At 38.3% G+C, this 26,053-nt stretch overlaps 1 protein-coding gene across 1 annotated transcript; it reads left to right on the plus strand.

Moving 5' to 3' along the window:
- Positions 1 to 3,949: 3,949 nt before the first annotated feature.
- LOC136678623 (sodium-dependent serotonin transporter-like) lies at positions 3,950 to 17,337 on the plus strand. Its single transcript, XM_066656687.1, has 13 exons — positions 3,950 to 4,142; positions 6,572 to 6,706; positions 7,340 to 7,559; positions 8,739 to 8,877; positions 9,427 to 9,561; positions 11,137 to 11,240; positions 12,428 to 12,555; positions 13,094 to 13,206; positions 13,552 to 13,683; positions 13,995 to 14,094; positions 14,511 to 14,611; positions 16,045 to 16,212; positions 17,229 to 17,337. Exons 1-13 carry the CDS (start codon positions 3,950 to 3,952, stop codon positions 17,307 to 17,309), a joined length of 1,749 nt encoding a protein of 582 aa, XP_066512784.1. The 3' UTR covers positions 17,310 to 17,337.
- Positions 17,338 to 26,053: the final 8,716 nt, after the last annotated feature.

The following is a 26,053-nucleotide window of genomic DNA, read 5'->3' on the forward strand; positions in this document are numbered from 1 at the left end:
TTCTTTTGCTCCGAGTGAGAACTCTGGCAGCTGCATTTTGAATCAGCTGAAGCTGTTTAATGGTCTTTTTTGGAAGTCCAGCTAAGAGACCATTACAGTAATCAATCCTGCTAGAAATAAAAGCATGGATAAGTTTCTCTAGGTCTGGTTTAGTCAGAAAATCTCTAATCTTACTGATGTTCTTAAGATGGTAAAATGCTGATCTAGTAACCGCTTTAATATGACTACTAAAACTGAGATCTGAGTCCATTGATACACCAAGGTTGCGAGCCAGTTCTTTAGATTTGAGGGCTCTCGAGTCCAGATACGTAGCCAATCTTTGTCTCTCAGTGCTATTCCCAAATAGTATAATCTCAGTTTTATCTTTATTCAGCTGCAGAAAATTGTGTCCCATCCAGTTTGTGATGTGTTCAAGGCACTTGCTTAATAAGTCAACTGGGCCAGAGTCGTTTGGGGACAGGGCCATGTAAATCTGAGTATCATCTGCATAGCTGTGATAGGACAGCCCATAGTTCTGTAGAATCTGGCCAAGAGGAAGCATATATAAATTAAATAAAAGTGGACCAAGAATAGAGCCCTGGGGGACACCACAGGTTACTGGCATGTTCTCTGAAATATTATTTTCTATTTCTACAAAGTAGTTCCTGCCTTCCAGGTAAGAAATGAACCACTTCAGGACTGTTCCTGAGAGTCCAACCCAGTTTGCGAGTCTATCTATAAGAATCTTATGGTCAATGGTATCAAAGGCAGCACTAAGGTCAAGAAGTAATAGAAGAGATACCTTTCCAGCCTCTGTATTTAAGCGGATGTCATTAATTACCTTGATTAGAGCAGTCTCAGTGCTGTGATTAGACCGGAACCCGGACTGGAATTTGTCTAGGCTACTGTTTATGGACAAGAAACCAGTGATTTGCCTGAAAACTATTTTCTCAATGATTTTGCCCATGAACGGTAGATTAGAAATTGGCCTGTAGTTACTTATCAGAGAAGATTCTAAATTTTTCTTTTTTAGAAGAGGCTTTACAACTGCAGTTTTTAGTGAGCTCGGAAAAACCCCCGACATGAGTGAGGTGTTTACAATGTGGAGTATGTCTGGTGCTATAGTGTGAAACACACTCTTTAAAAAATTGGTTGGTAGTGTGTCAAGACTGCAAGTGGATGATTTGAGATGATTAACTGTGTCAGTTAAAATATTACTATCAACAGTACTGAACTCTGACATTTTAACTAAGGAGTTTTTATGAGGTGATGGAGAGGGTACAGACTCATTGTTGGATATAGATGTACTAATCGCTTGTCTGATATTCTGGATTTTAGTGTTAAAAAAGAATGCAAACTCATTACATCTCTCAGTTGATACTAATTCAGGGGCCATTGGTGTGGGTGAGTTAGTAAGTCTGTCGACCACGGTGAAGAGGATTTTGCTGTTGTTAGTGTTATTGTTGATGATACTAGAGAAATAGGATTGTCGTGTTTTGCATATTGTCGCGTTGTATTGACGTAGCCTATCTTTGTAGATTTCTTTGTGAATATGAAGACTTGTTTTACGCCATCTGCGTTCTGCCTTGCGACACTCCCTCTTTTGGATTTGAACAACAGAAGCATTTCTCCATGGTGCTTTCTGTTTGCAAGACAAGGCCTTCATTTTAACTTCATTTTAAAATGAATGAAAGAGCTCCTGTGCCACTTATATTGTGAAGGAAAGTATACAGAAGACAATTGTGGGGTAGAGAATAATGGAAAAGTCTAAGGCAATAGGGCATATGGGTACTTGTTTTCCAGGCAGACATGAAGCAGTATAGGTCTGTTGGGATGGTTCAGAAGACCATGACTTGAATGAGGAAAGGGCTGTACTTTGCAAAACAATTGTGATCCAGAGCAAAGCACTTAACCCCAGTTTCCTCCAGAGAGATGGTCCCTTCAGCTGGCAATTGTGAGCCACTTTGGGAGGATGGATGAGCCCTGTGACGTAATTCTAATCTCACTGGAAAATCCAGTTGCAGACAGACAGTCTGTGGCATGAGACTTCCGGCTGTGCCAGGATCACGTCGCTGATTGTAAATCCATACACCGCAGCATCCATCTTGTGGGCCTTAACCTTGTTTCCTGCACTCTCCAGCCGCTGACCCATGTGATTACCACAGTCTCTGAAGCCACTTAGGACTCCTTCAGCCTGGACGCGCTAAAAGCGGCGGATTCAATTTCAAACTCATTTTATTAAGTTTGCTTAACGAGGCCGGTTAGACCGCATAGCATCTATTCTCGGCCGAACAGATGCTGTTACACCGGAGAGGCTTGGGAGCCAGAGGTTACGCTCATCTAAGCTTCTCTGAGTTTTGTTCTCAGAACGTTTTCTGAAATTCAGGTCCTGATGATTAATAGGATTTTAAGAGAATGACTGTAGATCAGAAGATATCTGCATGAGAAAAAAATGGGTAAATCTAATACAAAGATATGTGATACAAGATTAGTTTAACTATATCTTACAAGGCAACAAAATAAAAGTCTTCAGAACATAACCTTGTGTCCTTTTCAGCCCCCTTGCTTGAATACCTCTACGTCCAGAACCCAATGACCTGCCCATAGACCATGTGCCCATGTTCTGTAACTGCTTGTCAAATTCAGCGTCATGGAGGGTCCAGAGCATACCCAGATTCACAGGGCACAAGGCAGGAACACACCATGGGTGGCGTGCCATCACAGCAGAAAACGCCTACATATATAGTTGGACTTTTTGCCTGAGACATTGTTTTACAGATGTTTTGAGATATATTTTGACCTAAAAAGATACCACAATTTATCTTCAATATAATTCCATATACATTATCAGAAATAAACTTACTGTACAGGTACATTATTGTTAACCAAAAGCAAACAGTTTAAATGTACCTTTAAAGGTTGGTTACATTTTGTTCTCCAGAAGAAGTGTATATTTGTAGCTTTCATTTTAGAGCTGTGTAAAATAAATAGAGCTGTGTACTGGAGATGAAATATGCCATTTGAAATCAGCTCAACCTGAAAATTCTGTTCCCAATAAGAGAAAGTACTACATATGTACCTGTGCATACCAGTTAGTGACATCAAAACATACCACCACAATGAGAGTTTTTCTGACATTGTAGATGAGAGATTTCTTTAGATGGGTGCAGTCCACTGCTGATGGTGGAGAGGAATACAGTATATTTCCATTCACTTCCACTATAAAGTAGGCTGTAATGAGTGTAATTTCTCTACAATTAATCATTTCACACCAAAGCCGCCTTGATTCTTCATATCAACTAAATGTAAGTGGAATTCCTTTCGGCATTAAGAGAGGTTCATTGCAAGAACTTATGTTTTGTATGTTGTAATTGTGTTCAAAATCTGTGCACTGATTGATCAGGGGGAAAATGTCAAAAAAATGTACCCTGTTCAAAATCATAGCACACAATTTTTTTCCTTATGAAAATTTTCACATGCCAGGGATGCAAATTTGGCTCATGGCTGTATAGAACAAAAAATACAAACAAACATTTGGATGGTCTCTGGTGTTAAAATGTGTAATAACCAAGGCATGGCCTTAGGGGGGAAATTGCATTATGAATCTTTATTTGTATAACACTTTTCATTAAGTGTATTAAGTTAACATATATCAATAATTATGAGGCCAACTCAAGATATTAGATATGTCCTTGGTTTTAGGTGGTCTCTCTTCGGTCCAGGTGGGTGGGATTGGGGGGCGTGCTGGTGGGATTGTAGGGGGAGTTAATGGGATTGAAGGGCATTTGGTGGGCTGGACGTGGGTTCTAGTGTCCAATCCTGAGGGGGATTTTTGCCTCAGCTCGCACGCTTCCACACCGCGGCATGCCGCCCTCCAACGCACAGTAACCCCGCAATCTCTCACTGAAAAACATATATTTAGATTAAGACATTTGCTGGTGGTGGTTTGTGACTAAAGTTACAAGCAGTGATGCCTCATGAGGAGGCGGCGGCTGTGTCGCGCGGGCCGGTTCCTGTCCCAGTCCCGGTGCCGCTTATCGTCCAAACCGAGTCTCGAGACAAATGGAGCAAGAAGATGGACTTTCTGCTCTCAGTGATCGGCTTCGCCGTGGATCTGGGAAACGTCTGGAGATTCCCGTACATCTGCTACCAGAACGGAGGAGGTGAGAACGCGTTTCAAATGTCGGAGAACCAGGTCCGCGCGGGTTTTAAGTCTTTGTGATTTTTTTTTTGGCAGCTTTGCTTTTTCAACCAGTTCTAAAACACCAGTTGATATTGCAACTGAGACAAATTTTCACTTCAAGCAGTGGACGGGAAACTGCGAATTGACTTTCACTCCATTTCAAATTTACTGACAGTCGTTTTCCACCTCCTGTAAAGTTACAGGGTGACGTTATCGTAAATACGACGTTTGCTGAATATTTTAGTCTGGAGTGTGGCTCCACTTCGATTTATATTTAAACTGTAAACTTTTTTATATTGGTAACTGTTCTCAATCCACTCCGAAATGGTGTCCTTTACAGAGAAGGGAAATGCCGTTAGTTTGAATGGGATTTAATCCAAACACTTTTATTTCTAAATAATTTTGGAGCGTTTCAGTTTTTGCGTTCTTCACGCTGCAAAATTAAGCTGCGAAAGAGCGGTAAAGAACACGATTTTGCTTCCCACTGTGACTATAAATGCGTAAGCATCAAATACATTTAACGTGTATTTTAAGGTATATTTTAAATGAAAAGGAAAGTAAATGTATATCATAACGAAAAAAATGAAATTTATCACATCTAATTAATTCCTGCCAAACGGAAGTAAAATGTATATTCTTAAGTGAATTCAAAGCAATTTCAAGTAAACTAGAACCGAGGCAGTGTCTTAAATATGTGTGCTGTAATAATGAGGGTAGAAGTTTATTGGGTTTTTAAATAAATAAATAAAAATTAATTAAAAAAATAAATAAATAAAAAAGGGGAGCGTTTGAAAACGCAAGCCATGTTCTTTCATCCAATCGTGTACTTAGACATGAACAACGAATGTATCAAACGTGTAAGTACTGGTGATGTAGTCACAGCCACAGGTGGATTACAGCTTGTGTAATTTCACGTGTCAACTTGACATTTGCCTCATGTGATTACACGATGCTTTCTTGGTAGCTCTATGTCATTTGATTACACATGTGTAAAAACAGGGGTGTAACTGCGATTATAAGTTGACTGGTATAGCAGTGTGTGTGTGTGTGTGTGTGTGTGTGTGTGTGTGTGTGTGTGTGTGTGTCTAATTATAGATGGAGTTACGGTTGTTTCTACCATATGTATTTACGTAGTATATCGTGTAACACAAGCTGTACTAAATGCGTTTCACCTGCAGTGACACTAACAGTACACTGTTGTTAGTTAGGTTGTTATACAATTATTACAGATGCTTAAAAATTGTGATCGCAAACTTACCACAGTAGCTGTCCATGGTGCTGAAGACCTCTTCTGAATTGTGTAATTTATTTGTAGTAGTTTATTATTTATTCATATATTTAAGTGCAAATTTAAGCTGATCATTTTCATGATAGTGAAATATTTCACAGAATGTACACCTATTAATAAAAAGAAATGTTTTAGCAACCAAAATTTATAAAGAAATACGTTTCAGTGAAATATGGAGAACAATAAATACAGTACTGAAAATATATTACTCTGGCCAGGGACCTTACATATTGTTTTAATCTTTTGTATCACATTTCTCTATTTAATTTAACTGTGCACTAAATGACAATAAAGTTCACTTTGACTTGACTAATTATCTTCATGTTTTAATTGTGCCTGAAACCAGTTAATAAAGTTTATGAAATACAGTTGGATCATTTAAAGCGTATATATTGTATTGTTAGATTTTCTATTTTGATCTGGATTTGCAGAAGCTCAAATGTTCAGAAGTCTGTATGATATGAAATGTATTTCATATTTATTATATTACAGTGGTTTTTATTGTTTTTGCCATATTATATAATTATATAATAAAATTTCTAATGTTGTTTGATAGTCATTGCTATCACTCACAATGACTAGTTATTATTGCAGCTTTGGTGTTGTTATTATGATATTACACATTCATACCAAATATATTAACTGTCTGATAAATTTAGATAAGTAGACCCATAAAACCAGCAGTAAGGAACTCTTCATAATGCAAGACTTTCTCAGTCAGATGGACAACTTAAGCCCAAACCAATATTGTCCATGTCTTTGAATGGGGAGAGTCTCATAAACTTCCATACATTTTGTTTTGGGTTTGTATGTGTCTTACCATTCAAAGAGAAAGGTGTTTTGAAATTTTTGAAATAGTTCAAACTGATTTTTTATTTGAAATTACATGTATAATCTGAGAAGTGAAATAGTTGGATGCAATTTTGTTCAGAGAGTTCAAACCTCCCCCTCCCCCTCTCCACATTTATTTATTTATGTATAACCAGTGTTCTGTTTCCCCCTCATTTCTAAAGTCTCTGGCTTAGATCACTACTCACTTTCCTTCAGGTCTTCAGGTTTTTTAATGGTATTTAATGCTATTTTATTAGACTTTAATGGTTTTTCTAATGGTGTGTCTACAGGTGCATTTCTTATCCCCTATGTCCTAATGGCTGTATTTGGGGGTGTCCCACTCTTCTACATGGAACTTGCTCTTGGTCAGTTCCACAGAACTGGTGCCATCTCCATTTGGAAACACATTTGCCCCATATTCAAAGGTAATTATACAAACTGTGTGTGTGTGTGTTTGTGTCCAGCTGCACTGGTCTAAGGCTTAACACCAAAATGCTCAATGCAAAGCATCACTTAGACTGGTACAGATCCTCACAGCATAAAGTTGTGGATATGGAACTGTATTCTCTGGAGTGCTGGAATCCATCATCCTCAGGATGGTTCATCATAGTTTAATTTGGGTATAGGATGATATGCAAGGGGTAATGATGGTGTAATTTGGCTATTGGTTATTTCATTCATTCATTCATTCATTCATTCATTCATTATCTGTAACCGCTTATCCAATTCAGGGTCGCGGTGGGTCCAGAGCCTACGTGGATTCATTGGGCGCAAGGCAGGAATACACCCTGGAGGGGGCGCCAGTCCTTCACAGTGCAACACACACACTCACACATTCACTCACACACTCACACCTACGGACACTTTTGAGTCGCCAATCCACCTACCAACGTGTGTTTTTGTGGGAGGAAATAGGAGCACCCGGAGGAAACCCACGTGGACACGGGGAGAACACCATATGGTTATTTATGATGGTTATATGTTTAGTCATGATTGGAATTTGGTTATTTTATGATGCCCTAGCATATTCCAAGCTAAATTATGCTTTATTTCTCCAGGAATAGGTTTTGCCATTTGCATCATCGCACTGTACGTGTCATTTTACTACAACACCATCATTGCCTGGGCACTCTTCTATTTCTACTCATCCTTCAGCAGCACCCTGCCCTGGACCAGCTGTGACAACACCTGGAACACAGAGAACTGCACTAACTACTTTGGCAAAGACAATGTCACCTGGACTAACTACTCCCGCTCACCTGCCGAGGAGTTTTACACGTAAGTGCATGTAAGTGGACACAACAGAGAGAGAGAGAGAGAGAGAGAGAGAGAGAGAGAGACTTTATGAGGACCTTTTATAATGGAAAATATATGCAAGGCCATATTATCCTGTCATTTCACTACAAAGCACACACCCTTTGTTCTGTGGGAGGAAACCAAGGCTGGAACAGAAGCTATAAACCCAGGAGCTGTGTGACAGTGACACTACCTGCTGCACCACAGTGCTCCCAGATTTGATTTCCATTTTTTTAAATGAAAAAAGCAGACTACATAGTTGTTTTTTTAATAATGGAACATAACTGTAAGGGTGGCATGGTGGCACAGCAGGTAGTGTCGCAGTCACACAGCTCCAGGGACCTGGAGGTTGTGTGTTCGATTCCCGCTCCGGGTGACTGTCTGTGAGGAGTTGATGTGTTCTCCCTGTGTCCGGTTTCCTCCCGCAGTCCAAAAGCACACACGTTGGTAGGTGGATTGGCGACTCAAAAGTGACCGTAGGTGTGAGTGGGAATGAATGTGTGTGTGTCTGTGTTGCCCTGTGAAGGACTGGCGCCCCCTCCAGGGTGTATTCCCGCCTTGTGCCCAATGATTCCAGGTAGGCTCTGGACCCACCGCGACCCTGAATTGGATAAGGGTTACAGATAATGGATGGATGGACATAACTGTACCATGTTCTATATTAATAGTAGATAAAATGAAAAATGAAAGCTTACAAATATTCACTTTTCCTTCTGGAGAATAGAATGTAATGTACATTTAAGGAACACAACTGGACTTTAAAACAACTCTTGTTCATTTAAAGGTACATTCACACTGTTTGTACATTTAGTGCCTTTTTTCTGACAGTGTAATAGAGTGAATAGAGGGGACAGAGGAATGCAGGAACGCTGTACCTGTAGCAGTGTTGGTGAAGGAAAGAGTGGTTAGATGAAAGGGAAAGAGCAACAGAGGAAAGATGGACCTGTAGCAGTTGCACTTTCCATTCTTACTTGGAACAGGCATAATTTGTTGCAGACGGGAAACTTCAAGCTATGTTTATATTTACAAAATACAATAAAGACTGGAAATCATTGAAATAAAGATGCAGGATAATTAACAAAAATCAGACTCATGTTTTTATTGCATTTCACACAATATCCCAACTGAAAATTATGTTGCAATTTCATCCCCTCTGAGCAGGAGGAACGTTCTGGAGCTGCATGAATCATCTGGTTTGGAAAACGTTGGCGTCATTCGCTGGCAGCTGATGCTTTGCCTGTTCCTCATCTTCACCATAGTCTACTTCAGCCTCTGGAAAGGGGTCAAAACGTCAGGGAAGGTATGAGAAAAAGCCAAATAACTACGGTATATACTTACTGGCCACTATTAGAAACATCCCTTTATATATGTCCATTATATATATATATATATATATATATATATATATAACTGTCTGTGAGGAGTTTGGCGTGTTCTCCCTGTGTCCGTGTGGGTTTCCTCCAGGTGCTCTGGTTTCCTCCCACGGTCCAAAAACATACGTTGGTAGGTCGATTGGCGACTCAAAAGTGTCCAGAATTGTGACTGTGTGAGTGAATGTGTGAATGTGTGTGTCGCCCTGTGAAAGACTGGTGCCCCCTCCAGGGTGTGTTCCTGCCTTGCGTCCAGTTATTCCGGGTAGGCTCCGGACCCACCGCAACCCTGAATTTGATAAACGGTTTCAGACAATGAACGAATGAATGAATAAATTAATTTTCTTGCCAATTTATTAGAAACAACTCCCTTCTACTTTCACTGACTGGCCACTTAATAGAACTGCCTTATAACTTCAGTATATTGGACTAAAGTGAATACATACATAGCTACATCTCTTGGTCTCTCCTCCTCTCAGGTGGTCTGGGTGACTGCCACCCTTCCATACGTGGTGTTGTTCATCTTGCTGATCCGAGGGGCCACTCTCCCTGGGGCCTGGAGGGGAGTGGTCTTCTATCTTCAGCCCAAATGGGAGAAGCTTCAGGAAACAAGTGTGAGTATTGCTTTAACTTGATTATATTCACCTCTTTTAATCAGTGAACTGAGTTATTTTAATGTTCAATAATTCTGGACACAGTTTGTGTACTTTCTATAGAAATGAATGAAGTGAAATGGGACTGAAGTGTTGAACGTTATGAAGTCCTCAGAGCAATGTTCCAGCTTCTAGTGTCACACCTTTCCAGAGGTGAAGAGACTGTTACTGCAAAAAAAAAAAAGAAAAAAAGACACAAACTCCTGATTGCTGCATTCAATTTGACAGGAAATGATGAAAGAACATGTGGCAAACATGTTTTGGTGTACAATGAAAGGAATAAGTAAAAGAATAAGAATATAATTATTTGTTTAGCAGCTTTTATACATAAAAGGCAGCTAAGAGTGTTGTTCATTATATTTATGAACCCCAAAAGCCTATCAGTGAGCAGCAGGTTTCCAAGCATAATGTGACAACATTAGAACAGGGGTTTCCCACGAGTTTTAATCTACTTTATATCACCAGAAAAAAATATCTCTAGGAACAGTTTGATTAGCTTTTAACATGTGGTTTGTACAAAAGTTAAAATGTGCAGACAGAGGCTATATCTGAATGTGTTCTCTACTTAGAAAATGAGCATAACATGAAAATAAGTGCTCTCAGGTCGGAAAGGGCCATGTGTCTTGTTGTTCTGTGTCCTGTCTGTTCTGTGTCATGTTGCTGAGGGGGAAACATGGATGAGGCGCATAAATAAAGGCTGTAGCGCTAATCAGATGCTTAATTGGTTTTGCATTTGTTTTCCATTATGAAAGGTCCTCATATAGCCTCTGCCTCTCTCTCTCTCTCTCTCTCTCTCTCTCTCTCTCTCTCTCTCTGTTGCTCACATGCTCCCTCTCTTGTAGTGCTTTAGATCTTTTCCAGCACCAACCTCACTGTCATCATTTCCAATTCAGTGCTGCCTTTTTTACTGTAAAAAAAAGGACAGAAAATGTATAAATCAAACAGACCTTCATGCTGCATGTAGATTACTCTAGAATCTCCACTATGTGTCCCAACCGTTTTAGACACCCTTGTTCACACACCATTTACATAATGTAGAAAAACACACAAGTCTATCACCATGCACAATGCCAAGCCTGGGACAGAGGAGTAAAAATCATCCTGGCAATGGGCTGTGGAGCAGTGGTGCTCACTGTTTTAGCTTTTAGCTCATTGTCCCTTTGCCCTTATGGGTCTCATCTAAGCATGCTCACTGGTGTAACAGAATTGTCAGTTAGTGTTCTCCTCCAAGCATGTTGAGCTGCAGTAGATTTACATTAGCTTCAGTCTTCGAGGAGGACTGTGTCAGCCTCACTCCCAGCTTAATATAGCACTGATAGTCTGGATAGTAGCTAGGTGACATCAGGAAAAACTAAAGAATACAATTGTAGAGTCAGAGTCAGAATCAGTTTTGGACACCAACGTATACATGGATATTTCCTGAGAATTAAGATAAACTTTTCTCTTGGAAAACTGATGTTTTAATTAAATAATTAAATATTAAAAGAAATACATCAACACTGTAATGAATCAGCTGCATTCTGTGATTCTGTGCAGGTGTGGGTGGATGCTGCTGCTCAGATATTCTTCTCCCTGGGTCCTGGGTTTGGGGTCCTTCTCGCTCTGTCTAGTTACAACCCATTCACTAACAACTGCTACAGGTACAGCATTCCTCCTTTCTTCTGTCCCCTCCATTCACTCCATCCTTTCTTTCACCAACAACAGCTACACGTAGTGTTTTAGGATTTGGTAAATCCTTATCAAGCTGAAAAACTGATGATCATCACTGATAATCTAAATTAATACATAATTAATAAAATAATCAATTTTGAACAATGTCTTACAAGTAATGAATTAAGGGGGAAAAGAGAAACAAATTCATTATCAGGCTAATACTATTTTTTGAGAAGAAATGTTGGATAAGCAGGTGTCCAAAAATCTTTGGCTTATAGGGTAGCTCTAAAGCAACCTTGTTTTCTTTTGTTTGTTTGCATTTGAACAAACAGGAGATAATTTTATTCACATTAACAAAGTAAAGGGCTAATCTGAAACTATATCATTTAGCAGGAGTTAGCAATGTTTTCCTGCTCAAAAGCTTCTGAGGCAAAAATTTAATGAGAGGTTGAGGGCTGCTCAGAGTCTAGGGAAACTGAATTGTGTTCATATGTGAAACAGCTGGTGCTTGATGAAGCTGGGTCTGGGTTGGAGACTTTCGGCGCCTTGACTGAATTAGATGAGAGGTGAATGAATGATGAAACTAATGCTAGGGAGCGGCTGTGTAAGTTCCGGTGTTCTCCACTAGATTTACACAGTGTGTTTACCATAGCACAACCTAGCGCTATAATGTTTGCTAACCATTAGCACGACACTCACCTTTTCAGTATTAATGAGGGTTTGACAAGAGCTTGCAACTTGGAATTTCAGCTTAGCACATGGTGTCAAATCAGCATGGCTGATTACCTGGAAATCTAAGCTATTTTACCTTTTTCTCTCCACAGTTTAACTGTCTCCAGTTCCCTTTTTATCTAGGACTTCCCCAGTCATACACAGTGCCTCCAGCCAGGGCGAATGAGGACACATTTGAATTTTTTTTTCAAACTGCTGCTAACAGCCATTAGATTTAGACACTTGGAGGAGACACTGGTTCAGATCTGCTATGCCAGCTAACAAACTCCCACTCTGGCTAGCTTGTGTTTGTTGCAGGGAGAAGGAGGGCAAAAAATGGGAAACCATTTGTAAAATGATTACAATATGTTTTGCCAATATCAGTAAATGTGATTTTGTTTCTATGTAGTATTAGTGTGTTGCTGCATACTAAACAATACATATCAATATATCTTTGTTCCAGAGATGCCATTGTGACCAGTCTGGTTAACTGTCTGACCAGCTTTGTGTCAGGTTTCGTAATTTTCACTGTGCTGGGATACATGGCTGAACAGAGACATGTGAATGTAGAAGATGTAGCCAAGAACAAAGGTAATAACCCAAGTTCTATTACTATATATATATATATATATATATATATATATATATATATATATATATATATATATATATATATATATATGTATGTATGTATTTATACCACCAAAAATGATCAACCATATTTATGAAAGTGAAATTGTATTATTTTTATATTTTTTTATGATGATGATGAATCATTTTACTTTGTAGTCTCTGAACCAGCTTATGCTCCCCCACATTGGGACAATTGAAATGTTGGAATTTAGTTTAGACTTGGGTTTCTTCTACATCCAGGTTTCATGACATGATGAAGAATCATTGGAGAAAATGACTGATTTCTCCTTTAAGACAGGCTTGTAATGCATGTAGGGAATGAGGCCCAAAAAGAAGGTTTAGAATCAACCTTATGGTTCATTATCAACTTAAATGGATGCATGTTCTGTTAATAAACAATGTAAATAAAACCTTACCCAAGACAACTGGTCATGTGATAAATAATAAAGTTATAAAATGTCATTTTCTGCTACACTGGATATTTTTCTGTCTACAGGGCCAAGTCTCTTGTTCATCACTTACCCAGAAGCCATTGCTAACATGATGGGCTCAACATTTTTTGCCATAATCTTCTTTGTGATGATGATAACCCTAGGACTGGACAGCACGGTGCATCCACACTTACACAAAATACACACAAATATATTGTTTCAAAAAAGCTTAGAAAAATTGATTAGCAATTTTTTGATTTGAAGGGAGTATTATACATATATATTTTTTTTAATGCAAAAATTCAAATATAAACTCAGTTTATATGTTATTTCATTTTCAAAACAGGCATAATGTATTCATTTAGATAGATATTTAAAAATTCACTGAATCATTTAATAAAAAAATCTTAATTGTTTTGATTGTTTTGTATTATAAGCTGTAAAGCATCTCTGTTTCCAGTTTGTCAGTGGAGGGGAGTTTATCTCCCATGTTGTAAAATGGTGTTGTATGTTCTTTTGACAGTTTGGTGGCCTTGAAGCGGTAATCACAGCTGTGATGGACGAGTACCCAGACTTCCTGTCCCACAGAAGGGAGTTGTTTGTGCTGGGATTGGTGGTGGTCTGCTTTTTGGGCTCCCTCAGCACCCTTACTAAGGTGAGTTTCTATCACATGGTCCTGGTTATCTTAAAGTACATTGGTTATTCTAAAATAAATTGCTTGTTTATTGGAAAACAATGCAGCTCCATCTCTACTGAGAACAGAATTCCACATACATTATACGCCTAATATACCTGATGCTTGGCATTGAGCATGGTGTCCTTAAGCTCATATACTGCTGCTCCAGACAATTTACAATTGAAGTGTATTTACAATTGAAATTTTGTGTTCATGGAGAGTGAATAAGTAATCTTCCTTTGCTGACTGGCTCTTTAACTTGCACTTTATGTTTTGTTTTGTTTCCTCAGGGAGGTGCGTATGTGGTAAAACTCCTGGAGGAATTTGGAGTTGGTTCCTCTATAATTGCTGTGGTCTTCCTTGAGGCCACTGCTGTCTCTTGGTTCTATGGTAAGGAAAGAGAAACCTTGATCCAGAAAACAACAATATAGTTAATTCATTTGCATCCCAAAATCCTAATATTTCAAGGAAGCACTGGCATCAAGTTACTTGCGATTGTAAGCATACAGAAATAAAACATAATTAACAAAAACACTGCATGAGAATATGAAAATGAGTACATTTGCATAAACATGGCTAAAATGACGACAAGTGAGGCAGCTGTGAAGCATACGAGGGGTAGTGTGTTATCATGAGTTATGTGAATTTAGCTTGTGCTAGTGTGTATACCCCAGTACACAATTAAATTTGCTAAAAAGGTTATAGTGAACTGAAATTTAGATCTGAGCCAAATTTAAGGGTGCACATGCCATCTCAGATTAACAAATTCTGAATTCATTTTACATTCTCCTATCATTTCCTTTAAGGTATCAACAGATTCAGCAACGACATTAAGGCTATGCTAGGTTACACTCCTGGGCTATTCTGGAAGGTGTGCTGGGTGGCCATCAGCCCAGCATTTTTAGCTGTGAGTATTTGAATATTTGCTGCCTTGTGTTTATAATGTGGGGTGACCAAGAGCTTGTGGACATCTGCTCATTTGGTTTCATCTCAAATGAATAAAATTAACAGGGTATTCATTCTTGTTTCCTGCAGTTCCATCTACTAATTTCCTGGGAAGGCTTTAAATGAGACTGAAAAAATTGCTACGAGTATTTTATGGTAGTCATAAGAGCAGTAGTGAGGTTGGGTCCTGAGAATAGATGATTAGGTCTACATCACAACTTATCCCAAAAGCATTGGATGGGGATGCATTACTCCAGAGTATGAAGTTCCATTGCTCCACAGCCTAAGCCACTGAGTTTACATGACTTGGTGTGGTGATAGCCTCATGTCTAGCTACTACATTCTTGATCATTTCTTTTCTATGCAGACTGGACAAGCTTTTGTTTGCATTGTAATGGATTAGAAGAGGTGTCTAGATATTTTTGGACATCACACAAGGCAGTATAATTTCCAGTCCATCATTTTCTCATTTTGAAGAGCTGAAGTTCCCACAGTGACACAGTAATCCCATTTTAACCCTATCTCAGTCTGAAAACAGTGCGCACCAAATGTCAATCTCACCTCTATAACCTAATATCCTCCCACAACTCTGTATGTGCAAATCACTAATCCCTGGACAGGTGGAACGTGACATTTTCTCCTTGCATTCCTCCAAGTCTATTCTCCATATTGCTCTTTTTTCCTCCCTAACTGTGATAAATGGACGCCTTTTTCATCTCCCCAGTGTTCGGGGGTTATTTGAAAGCTGAGTTGGAGAGCTGAGGACATTCATCATTCTTCTAACACTGGGTTTGTTTAGAGACCAAAAAATAAAAATAAATAAAATAAAAAAGAAAGAAAGAAATGGCACCCGTCCATAATTCCCAGGTTAAAAATATGTATCGGTGCCTTTTGAAGATCTTTTGAAAGTATAACATATGTGCAGAAGTTTGTAAACACAAATTCAACTACTTTAAGGCGTGGACACAAATGATCAACTGTGTGTACATTATGTAATCTCTTCAGAAAAGCCTGGAATGTAACGGTAAACTTTGAAGCTGCACATACCAAGTGTTGGATGGAGGGATAAAAAGCTTCCCCAGGGCTGGTCAGTCGAGTTTTGAGTGGCCTTCTCTGGTGTAATCTTTCTTTTGAGCTGATTTAGGATCCAAAATAATCAGCAAATAACAGCTCCCCACCTCATAATGCTCTTGTGCCTGCAATCAAATTCTCACAGTATCTTCCTACATATAGTATGAAGCCTTCCCAGGAAAGCAGAGGCTGTTACTGCCACAAAGAAGGAACAAATTCCCAATCAGTACCCTTCAATTTAGAAGAGATGTTAGAAAACTAGATGTATACATTCTTTTGGGCAAATAGTGTATGACCATGTCCTGTTTCATGTTTCATGTCCAGTACATCATCATCAGCTCCCTGCTGAACCCTGCTCCTCTCACACTGTTCGATTATGAGTTTCCTGACTGGAGCATCACAGTGGGCTACATCATCGGCATCTCCTCCTTCATGTGGATCCCTATATATATGGTTTATAAACTGGTGTGGACCCCCGGCTCTCTCAAGCAGGTGGGCTACGTCACATTAGACACTCACACAAAGAAAAGCAGGACTCAACTTAACACATAATAACTTGATAACTTAAGAAAAAAACATGACCAACAGTATGGCCTAGTAATTGTAATGTGATAATGAGTTGCAATATAGCATAGACATTTTTACTGCTGTTTAGCAACTCGCCAATAAACTCAACATACCACTTTAGGTGATGATAAGTTCAAATGTATTATTAACATAGAATACCTTTTATGAAATCCAATACAAAAGTCTCAGTAAAAGAGGTCCTTCAGCACACATACACACTTAAAAATTATGGGTTTTTTCAAGATTTCTTTGGTAAAGAAAATGGATTTATATAGAACCCTGAACAATTGAAGAACCCATTGCATTATTAAGGGGAAAGGGTTTTATATTGATAGAAAATGTGCTATAGCTGGTTCTATTTAGCACCATTTAGAAAAGCATTCTGTGGCACCAAAAATGATTCTTCTGTTGTAACAAGCTTGACGTTGTAACTATAGAAAAATGCTTTTTGTGCAACACAGATCCATTTAGCACCTATTCTGTGAACATGAAGAAGGCTTGCACATTGTAAAGTATTCCTTTAATTATGAAAAGGGATTTGTAAGTGTTCATGGTTCTACATAGAGCCATTTTCTTTACTACAGAACCAAAGAATCAAAGAACAAGTTTTAAAAGTGTACCCATACTTTGAGTTTCTCCATGTCTGCACAAGTGTAGAAACAGAACTCGATTAAGACAATGTTCCTAGGAAACAGTGAACACTAAACAATATTTCAACAGTCTATCAGTCAGTCGATCAGTCAATGTGCTCTATGTTAATAATTCTTGAGTTCTGTTGAAGCTACCAATCCAAATTTTGCAAATAATCATTGGCTGATATGGGAAATGTATTTGGATTTCTGCACATTGGTTTAGATACATTATAAATGTTAGGATAATTGATTGCTCTTATTACAGTACAATTACCAGAACAATTACTTTCCTCTTTTTTCTGATTTCAGCGCCTGGCTGTTTGTCTCCGGCCTGAGAGGACCCTCCCGGACATTCACACAGACACACTGGGTTTAACTCCTGTACCTTAAGCTGACCCCAAAACACACTGGAACCAAATAAAATTTACTCACAAAAGGTGATGCACAGACTCTTGATTAAAGAAGCAATAAGTAGCATCTTTTGTCCAACTCGCAATATTTGCCACTGTCTGGTCAGAAAGCAGGAGGCAGGGGTCACTTTCAAATTTAGCCTAGAAACACTTTGTCTAAGAAATTACATTATCATTCAGCAGATCTTATTTATTTATTTATTTATTTTTTACAAAGATTAAATTCCAAAAAACAAGAATTAACTGCCAAATTTAATTGTCAGAAGTAATAAAAAATCTTGAACTTTTTAGCACGGTACCACCTTTGTTTATTTCAGTTTTCAGTGCTACTTATTGCTCCTTTGGCTTCAGTATCATTTGATGATCTGAGAAGACGAATGCAAACAATCATTTCAACCAAATCAGTGTAAAGTAATTTTAATAAACTTCTAAATATCTGTTACATATGATCCACAGGGAAAACGGGCCTAATTTTTTCTAACTGAGTTAAAAATTTGATGTATTTTATAAGTCTTTGCTTCTTATTTTATTTTAAGTTCAGAAATGGGAAGCTATGGTAAATCATTCAAATGAGAATACCTCATCATGAGAATCTCAGCTAAGGAAGAGAGAAGCCACGCACTTTTCTCAATTAATTTTTTAAAACTGTGTTCTGCCTTAAATCTGCCTATATATAAGTATTCTATGTAAACAAAAATGTAAAAAGTTAACTATTCTATGTTGAAATTTTAAATACACCTAGTACTCATTCATATGTGCAGTGTTCCTCTTAGGAACACGTTAATAGACTGTTTTAAAAATAAATGTATTCCGAGCTCCCTGACAAAACTTGAGCATCCTATAACCGAGTGTACATTTTCCTTTCTGCCTGGTTTTCAGAAAAAAGAAAAGAACAGCTGAGGATGTTACCACATTTTTAATTCTTGTTGGCATGAATGTTTCTATTATGATGAGAAGTGTGTCCTTTGTAAAACTAGTAGGGTACCGTAACGTTTGTGAAAGAGAGTCCTGCCTGTATAAATGTCTCAAGTAATAATAAAGATCAACAATGAATCTAATTCAATGAATAATGTCTAATTAATTCATGATGTGAGCCAACAAGGTGTTACAATTTCTTCAGGAAGATGCTTAGTTTAACACACTATAAAATGGAACCATATTCTATTTGTGTACATTTAACCTTATACGGTGGCGCAGCAGGTAGTGTCGCAGTCACACAGCTCCAGGGACCTGGAGGTTGTGGGTTCGATTCCCGCTCCAGGTGACTGTCTGTGAGGAGTTGGTGTGTTCTCCCCGTGTCCGTGTGGGTTTCCTCCGGGTGCTCCGGTTTCCTCCCACAGTCCAAAAACACACGTTGATAGGTGGATTGACGACTCAAAAGTATCCGTATCCATAGGTGTGAATGTGTGAGTGTGTGTGTTGCCCTGTGAAGGACTGGCACCCCCTCCAGGGTGTATTCCCGCCTTGCGCCCAATGATTCCAGGTAGGCTCTGGACCCACTGCGACCCTGAATTGGATAAGCGGTTACAGTTAATGAATGAATGAGCATTCACACTGCATTTTAAATAAATGTAATGTAAATCGTTTTACTGTGAATGTGTTTGACATCACCTCAGTTCTATTTCTGAAATCATGCACATAGTTTCCTGCATAGCAATTGTAATTTTACAAAAATATACATATATATTTAAAAACTATAAGAAGTAATACACTAAATGCACAATCACTAACATCAAAATCAGCATCTTTAAATAATCTAAACCAAAACTCACATGTATGTTTGGATACGATATTATCCCCAAAAACATGTGGAACAAATGCAGTGACAAATGAATTTTTCTTGCTCACCATATTTTAACTAGTTAATTTTCAGGTTCTATTTTGATGAATAAAATGACAATAGCCATCTTTTAATACTGTGCAACAGATACAATAAAATGACAAACAAGCAGAATGTTTCAGTTTTAAATTAAAATGATGTTACACACACACACATGCTTGTTTTTGTGATTTTTCAGGACATGGGAAACAAACCTACAAAATTGGTACATGCCTTTCTGAGAGGGCTAGAGACAAGGAGAAAACAGTTTTGTATTACAAAAATTGCATATGTTAAGTTCATCAGTTGATATTTTGCCTAAATACTTTTTTAAAGCGGTCTGAATTTTTACTGCAAATCAGGACATTTTCAGTTTTAAGTGATAAACAAGGACACGGAAACACACACACAACTCTTTCTTGTTCATACCACATTGCAAGGACATGGTGGAATTTGGGTACATGACTACACATCTTTCTTATGGTTAAAATCAAGGACAACAGACCCACTGCCTCAAACCATCCCATACTAATTGAAAAAGCTGGTTAAACTTTAACAGCTCTTAACAACCAGTCTGACTGCCCTACAGATGAGGCCATCACTCATCTGCTTCGCCCTGACTCACCTGGGCACCAGGAGGGGGTAATTATGTTGAAATGATCCTTGTAGACTTGAGTTTAACACTATTTTTATTATTCAAACAGACATTATCAACATGGACCAAAACAGATAAACTATTGAGACACAGCGCCTAAAGAGAGAACGTGCATTTCATTGGTCTTCACCTTTATTTCGCCAATCAGCAGCCAGAATTATGTCTGGACACAAATTAAGTATGATAATGTAACGAGGACAAGACTGTCTTTTAGACTCTTAGACCAATAATCTTTCACTTCAGATCTTACTGTAATCAATGAGCAATTTAAAGAATAGTTTTTAAAACTGGTAACAGTATTGGCAAAATACACGGTCCGCTGAGGAGCACTGACCATCCTGATGGCACTTGGCTTAATAAATGTTTGACATCAAAAATGTTACATCTGATTGACTACACTCAAAAAAGATATACAAGTGCATACAGGCCAGGCCTGTGTTCCTTGTTTTGATTTTAGAAAGTTGGCAAATCTAGAGCTAAATAAAAGCAGCAACGTGAAGCGCACCTAAAAAACAAAAAAAATCTTTTGAGATGATGGAACTAGGCTACTTCAGTATACAGGACATGGCACTGACTCTTAACACAAGTTATGACATCCAGAACTTGGCCTGAGGAAATTTCCTCTAACTGGACCTTAATGAACTCTAATTAAATACCCTTGATCTAGAGTATGCAGTGCTGGACCAAGATCCAGAAGATCATCAAGAATCTCAACCACCCAAAAAACAGACTCGTTTCTCTGATGCGGTCAGGTAATCGCTTTTGCTCTCTGAAAGCAAATACAGAGGATGAGCTCTTCTCCAGGCCATTTGTGCCCTCAACCAGGACAGTGACTATGAATATACAAGGTACATAATTAGCACACACAACATTTGACTCAACATACACTTTAAATTACAATTTTTCATTCCCAATTGTACATCATTATGTTGTACTCCACTCTTACATTTTGTGTTTAGTTATATTACCACTATCTCAGTTCTTTTCAAACAAAGACCACATTCCATGTAAACGTTAGTCAAAGGTTTCATGGGGTGTTCTTATTTATTCGTAACTTAATTTCTATCACTGTATTTTTTCTTCCCTCATTACCAATATATATATTTTTTGGATCCTTATATACATCTCTATTTCATGATCTTTTTTCAGTTTAACCATATATGTGAGAATGAAATTGATTTGAACTTTGAATCTTGGAATCATAATCCCTTATTAATAAAAAAATAAAAAGCAGGTAGTGTCGCAGTCACACAGCTCCAGGGTCCTGGAGGTTGTGGGTTCGATTCCCGCTCCGGGTGACTGTCTGTTAGGAGTTTAGTGTGTTCTCCCTGTGTCTGCGTGGGTTTTCTCCGGGTGCTCCGGTTTTCTCCCACAGTCCAAAAACACACGTTGGTAGGTGGATTGGCAACTCAAAAAGTGTCCGTAGGTGTGAGTGAATGTGTGTGTGTGTGTGTGTGTGTGTCTGTGTTGCCCTGTGAAGGACTGGCGCCCCCTCCAGGGTGTATTCCCGCCTTGCGCCCAATGATTCCAGGTAGGCTCTGGACCCACTGCGACCCTGAACTGGATAAGCGGTTACAGATAATGAATGAATGAATGAATGTGCAAAATGTGGTATTTGTTGTACATTCCAATTCAGTAGATTTCTCCACAGGCTGTTACTGTGAGTAGAAATAAAAAAAAAAAGAGATATTCAGTACAATATATGACATACTTCAAAAAATAGTTTTTGTAAATGTAAAGCCAGGAAAAAAATTAAATGTAACAAAGCAGCAATTCAACTGGCCATGTTTTGTTTTTAATATATAAGAAAATTCCTTGAACAAAACAGTCAACAAGTTAAAAAACTCTAAAAGCAATACATTTCATGGATGAACATAAAATACAACTGTACAAGAACATAGACCCCAACTGATCTCAGGCACAGCCTTTATGTTTTGTTTTTTTTTTAGATTCCATGAACTTTACAAGACTGCATTGCAGTATAACCAGTCAATATGATAAAGTATAGTGATAAGAAAACATAGTTTAATGTTTTTTAAAGAGCTTTAAAAGACCTTAAAAACATATCCTATATTTTTAAGCTCTATATTTTCCGCAGTTCCCCAACACTATACATCCTCAACATCAATAACACGTACCCTAGTCACCATGCATCCTCAATCCCCCTACATCTCTCCATTCTCAAACAATACCCCAAAACATTTACATCCTCAAACCCCTACATCACTACACCATGAGCCCCCCCTATATAATTCTACTCAACCCCTACATCATTATATTCACAATCATTCTCAATAAATAAATAAATAAATAATACATAAATAAATAAATACACCCTCAGTCCCTCCACATCACCAATCCCTCAACACCATCCCCACATCCTCAGTCCCTTCACCTCACCAATCCCTCAACGCCATCCCTACATACACATCCCAACAACTCCTCCATATCTTCCCTACTTTCTCAATCCCTCTACATCAGTTCCGCTGGTTAATTTCTACATCCTTACCCCTTGCATCACTACATCCTCAATCCTGCTACACCATCCCTACATCCTCAACCCCTAAAATATTTATTAAAACAAAAACATTTTATCTAAACCTATGTAGTGTGATATGATGAATGTGTATTAATTTCTAATAAGAAATTTGACTTTCTGAGATGTGATTTTAAATACCCAAGCTTTCGCTGGTTTTCAGAGACATCCCCAAGCCACACCAAGCCAAGATTGGAATTTGAGATAAGCTTTTCAGCAAGAACTGGCTCCAAATTGGTGCCTGAAGGGCTGTGTCAGAGAGTCATAAAACTGACACTACAGGCCCTTTTAAGGACAGTTTACAACACAGGGTCTTGGAGGGTCATGCAACTATTCTCAAATGCAGAATGCAGAGAGACACACAGACTCAACCTTGATTAAAACTGTCGTATCACACATTTTGAAAGATTGTTAAACAAAATAATCACATTCCTTAATTCCTTGGTTTACATGATGAACAAGTTGCCTATGGGCACAATTGTTTGAAATTAATTCCATTTGGAAAATCAAAATATGTGGGATTAATTTACATGTGTTTAAAGTCATTTCTTTTTTATATGAACTTATGTAGAACCAAGGTAGCCACATACTATGTGTGGTATGTGTTTAAGAATTATGTTAAACATTCATTCATTATCTGTAACCGCTTATCCAGTTCAGGGTCGCGGTGGGTCCAGAGCCTACCTGGAATCATTGGGCGCAAGGCGGAAATACACCCTGGAGGGGGCGCCAGTCCTTCACAGGGCAACACAGACACACACACACATTCACACCTACGGACACTTTTGAGTCGCCAATCCACCTACCAACGTGTGTTTTTGGACTGTGGGAGGAAACCGGAGCACCTGGAGGAAACCCACGCGGACACGGGGAGAACACACCAACTCCTCACAGACAGTCACCCAGAGCGGGAATCAAACCCACAACCTCCAGGCCCCTGGACATGTTAAACATGGTTTGTCTTAATGATATTACTTTGTGTGTTAACATATAATCTTTTATATTGCAAAAGTATGATTCAAAATCTTGGGGTATTCATTCAAAAAGGGATGGTCTTCAAGCCTTTGTCTTGTCAAGGGTCATACATTTTATGTGATGTCACTACCAAGGTACAGGAAACAGCCAATCAGGAGCAAGAGGGGCTCCAATCCTCAATCTTTGCGACCCAATCAGGGCTTCAAGGGCATAATTAGCATAATTCATTAATAATAATTAATTCTAGCTAATTCTGCTGTATAATATGTGAAGATGGCCTACTCCTCCAAGTTAAATTTGGACAGGTAAAGACACTACATTATTTAATTACTCCCAAACATTGAGCTTATCAAATGAATTAAATAATTAATTATTAATCAAATAATAATTAATTATCATTGACTCTGCTATGTAGTGCTTATGCCACCGCAGCGTGTGCATACTATTTCCACTACACCTACATTTCACAAAAACGGCTGGCCCAGATGGTTCTTTACATACTGTGTTTCCTTTTTAATGCAGTGATTCTGTTTTTAAAATAAAATGTAACTGCAGTCCAGTCTCTTTTCTTAAGTGCCACAGGTTCTGATATGAGGCAAGAGACACACTCCTTCTTTCCAGGAACCTGACATGTCCTAATGAATTTCATCAGGTGTTTCTCAACAGCCTGTACCTCTGTAGCTGACCACTTTATTTTCTTACTTAGCATCGCGGAGTCTGAAAGAAAATACACAAAAATAAGGAAATAACCATGTATTTGAAGTGTTTATGACAAAATTACAAATGTGTTTTAAAAAAAAATTCTGAACTGGCAGGTTTTTATTTAAAACAGATTAAAATCATGCTTAATAAAACTGATATTTTACTCATATCATACGTCTTACTACCCCAACATCATCATGTTGGCTGACATCAGTCCAATGAGACTTTCAGACATAAACAGGAGGCAAACTGTATGTTGGAGAGAAAAAGCTAGCACACAAGCTGATGTGTATGGAGAAAGGTAGAAATGAGTGAAGCAGTGTTTGGTTGAACTGCTGCAAATAGATCTGTTGCCAGAGTATTTTTGATTTTCATTGGCCATGGATATTGCATTTTTGGGTGTTGGATATCTTGACTGATTGGAGGCCAAAGTGGATGAATGGGTGCATGGCTGTACTTCAGGAGTTTCCATTTCTTAGCATTAAGGCAGTTTGTTAGGATACAAGTCCTGGCAAGGATAGCAACCTCCGATTAACTGCCCAAACGAGCTTTGATGGATAAGTCGGGCGATTGGATGGATTTCTGACATGTCCGAAATTTTGGTCGCTTGTCTCACAGTGTGAGCCAGCCAATTTCTCAATGTCTCAATCTGTTTTTCCAAAAGTCTTTGCAGATCTACTCCATGTCAGCAGGTGTCAACAAACAATGGCACAAAAGCAACAAGTTGTGTGGACTGAGTACTTGGAGGCTAGGCTAGTGGAGCATGTGAAAAATTATGGCAGGAAATACCAGTAAATGCAGTAATGAAACATGATGCATATATGAACTACAACTTACAAAAAGCTTCAACTAGTTATATTTTGTTATATTTATAGTGGGGTTTTTTGTATTAGGCATTTCTGTGAAAACAACAACACATTTAATCATCAAAGTATTCTCCTTTACTATCCATCACCTTGTACCATCTTTAAGGCATCTTGCGCATTCTAGCACTGAAGAAAGTTTTGTTTTTTCACACAAGGTCATCAACCCATTTTTGTGCTTCTTCAAATGTTTTGAAGTGTACATGAGACAAAGCACCTTGCATCAATCTTAACAAATGATAGTCGGAAATGGTTATGTCTGGACTATATGCTGGGTGCTCCAGAACTTCCCAACCATCAATAACATTTAGCAACAAGGCTTAGCAAAGTCATGAAGGAATTTCACAGGATGCAATCCTTTGCCAGTAAATGGATGTTTCAATGGATTTCTTGGTTCAACAATTACATTTTCATCACCAGTCACAATTTTCCACAGGAAAGCCTTTCTCCGTTTGTTGTGTAGATTCAAACATTTCATAGGTTTCCCTTATTCTTCTGACTCAATTCATGTGGCACCCAATTTTCTTCTTTCTGATTTGCATGTGAACTCACTGTAAAAAATCAGATATTCAAAATGTTGTGGCAACATAAAATTACAAGTGATATCAACTTAACAGCAGCATTTAAGTCTTTCCAACATTTTACATCAATTCATCTGAACTTATAATGGATCTAGCTGAGCAAACATAAAATAATGTGTTGAACTGAATTGAAGCATTAGTTTGCCAGCTTGAATCTGCAGATGAGCATGTGCAAAATTATTGGTCACAGAATTTTGAATTCACTAAAGCGGCAAGCCACGGTGACCTTGAAAGATCTACGTTACACTGAAGGTATGTAGTAATACACTTTTAAGCTCATAAAAATATTGATTTATAAAAAAAGTTAATCAAATATTCGATATACATTGACATGTTACTTATTTTGATGCAAGCTTTCTAAATATGTCCTGCATGTCCCATGTTTAAGAGATCCTAGTTTACTGATAACTTATCAGGTTAAATGCAATGCCTCCATACAAGCCTTCAAAAGGAGTACGTATTTAACACTTTTTGAAACAAAGCTTTATGGAAGCTGCATGGCCAATGTGTTCTTTGGTTGGGTACTTTGGTGCATTTTGCATATGTAAGAAGAGTAGTAGTACAGATTAATATACTGAGTATTGTCTGAGTAT

This window comes from Hoplias malabaricus, chromosome Y (assembly GCF_029633855.1).
Source record: "Hoplias malabaricus isolate fHopMal1 chromosome Y, fHopMal1.hap1, whole genome shotgun sequence".
Taxonomy (NCBI): Eukaryota; Metazoa; Chordata; class Actinopteri; order Characiformes; family Erythrinidae; genus Hoplias; species Hoplias malabaricus.